The sequence below is a fragment of the Camellia sinensis genome, chromosome 2 (assembly GCF_055761805.1).
Source record: "Camellia sinensis isolate YWXY chromosome 2, ASM5576180v1, whole genome shotgun sequence".
In the NCBI taxonomy this organism is placed as follows: Eukaryota; Viridiplantae; Streptophyta; class Magnoliopsida; order Ericales; family Theaceae; genus Camellia; species Camellia sinensis.
In genome coordinates this window covers 1158477-1160703 of record NC_138962.1, presented here as the reverse complement: position 1 = coordinate 1160703, position 2227 = coordinate 1158477, and the positions used below count along the sequence as shown (strand labels likewise).

At 52.8% G+C, this 2227-nt stretch overlaps 1 protein-coding gene across 1 annotated transcript; it reads left to right on the top strand.

The window, feature by feature from the left end:
- The first annotated feature begins 425 nt into the window (after positions 1-425).
- Positions 426-1318, top strand: LOC145820744 (protein MAINTENANCE OF MERISTEMS-like). Its single transcript, XM_082917344.1, has 3 exons — positions 426-860; positions 989-1150; positions 1244-1318. Exons 1-3 carry the CDS (start codon positions 426-428, stop codon positions 1316-1318), a joined length of 672 nt encoding a protein of 223 aa, XP_082773470.1.
- Positions 1319-2227: the final 909 nt, after the last annotated feature.

The window sequence follows — 2227 nt, the reverse complement described above, 5'->3', positions numbered from 1 at the left end:
TCGGCACACAGCCCATTTCATTTCACCGGCACACAGTCTATTTCATTTCATCGGCACACAGCCCATTTCATTTCATCTTGGCACACAGCCCATTTCATTTCATCGGCACACAGCCCATTTCATTTCATCCGCACACAGCCCATTTCATTTCACTGGCATGCAGCCCAGTTCATTATTGACACATGTATTCATTCTGAATGCAGGTTGGTTCCCGTAGCGTACGGGGGTATGGTTCCACCGCCGCACGGGACTGGTACGCTGAGCTCCCGGAGGCCGTCCGAGATTTGGTAGACTTGGCAGGATTCAGGGCTTTCTGCGTTGGGTTGTCCCGTTGCTCTGCCAGGAGGACTCTGATGGCAGCCTTGGTAGAGAGATGGTGGGACACCACCAACTCCTTTCATTTCTCTGCTACCGGGGACATGACCATGACGCCTCTAGACTTCGCTGTATTGACTGGCTTGGACATAGGAGGTTGGCCCATCCCCTATGACGAGGATATGGGCGAGTGGGAGGCCGCTTGGATGTATTTATTGGGGGCTCGCCCGCCTGTTGACAGGGTTTCTGGGAGAGTCCGATACACTTGGTTCTCTTCCCACTTCCGGCGGGCGGAGATGGTGCCCGAGACTCCTGAGGAGACGGAGCAGTACGCCCGTGGTTTCCTTATGTTCCTCTTCGGGACTACCCTGTTCGCCGATAGAGGGAACACAGTCGGGCTATACCTGCTGAGCGCTCTGGTTGACCTATCACAGGTCCATCGATATGACTGGGGTGGCGCCGGCCTGGCTACCCTTTACTTTTATATGAGCGCGACCTCCCGCGGGCGGGGAGATTTACTTGGCGGCTACTGGAGAGCCTGGGAGGTACTTTTCTGTCCCCTTGATTTACATTTCTGCTCTTCATTACTTGTACATTGCACACACAGCGCACTTTTACAGTCTGTATTTTGCTCTCAGGATTTCGTACTTACATTCTGCACTGCTTTTCTCAGCTATGGGTCTATGTATACTTCCCAGCATTAGCCCCAGAGTTGGAGGTGGCAGGGCTTCCCATGACCCCATACTCACTAGTGTTCGAGGGCCCGCACCGGCCGAGACCCCGAGAGACCCTCATTTACCTGCGACAGTACTTTGACACTGTGCGGCATTCGGAGGTACTTCAGAACTTTCAGTTCCTTTCATTTTCATCTTTGATTTGCTCTGTATATTCCCGATTTCTGATTGGTTTATGCGTTTATCATCCGCAGATCTCATGGCAGCCTTGGGCGCCCCTGGGTGATGGTCTCCGACTTCAGTATACCGGAGGATCGGGCATCTCCTAGTATAGGGTCCTGCTCGAAGGGCCGGTTGGCAGGGCATGGTTCCTGGGGGAACGCTTTCTGCGTCAGGTATGTGGGTATCTTTCTCAGGATCCTCCCGCAGTACCCCCAGTCAGTATGCGGACTGCTGACAGGCTCTCTTACTCGGAGGTAGTCGGTGCCATGCTGGGTAGCGATGCTTTACTATATCTTGAGGAGGGGGACTATGCCACTTACCGTCACATATATTTGATGCCTCCATTGACGGGAGCTCGCACCCCGGTGACGAGGCCTGCCGGTATGTCATCCTCGGGCCAGGCTCGGGCTCAGGCTGTAGACGCCCCTTCTACTAGTAGGGCTGGTACATCTAGAGGTGGGGGTAGACCGGTTCCTCCGGTTCTGCCGACTTATCCTCATCCTGGATGGCCAGATATGCCGACTGAGTTGATGGCGTGGCACTATGGGGCTATCTCTCCGACCCCGATCCCGCTAGAGCCTCCAATGCCCAGTGATCGATACGCCATTGATCCTGACTCACCGCTGGTATGCTCCACTGTTTTTCATTCATCATTCAGATGTTTGGACATTCTTTTGTTCACTGATGATTATGAGCTCATATTTGCAGCCACCGTGAGGGTACATGGAGGAGGTGGTTGGACTGGTGGCCACACTCGAGGGCATGGTCCTGCGTAGGAAGGCACAGTTGTCTGTCGCGGGCATTCAGGTACCCTTCATTTTTCTGGCATTTATCATACTTCTGATGACATGCTGATTTCTACTGCATCGATAGACTACTTGTGTAGAGCACATCTGACACACACCCCACTCGGACACTGCATTTACATGCACCCACTTCACGTAGCCTTTGCTTGTATCTGTATCTGATGTATATATTTGGACTGATGTATTTGAATTGATCTTTTTGTTTTCAGA

Excerpts from the sequence above, each read along its gene's own strand:
- LOC145820744 (XM_082917344.1), top strand. The coding sequence starts at position 426 with ATGACGCCTCTAGACTTCGCTGTATTGACTGGCTTGGACATAGGAGGT. Across the intron at positions 861-988 it reads GCTACTGGAGAGCCTGGGAG|CTATGGGTCTATGTATACTT; the intron begins GTACTTTTCTGT and ends TGCTTTTCTCAG. Across the intron at positions 1,151-1,243 it reads ACACTGTGCGGCATTCGGAG|ATCTCATGGCAGCCTTGGGC; the intron begins GTACTTCAGAAC and ends TATCATCCGCAG.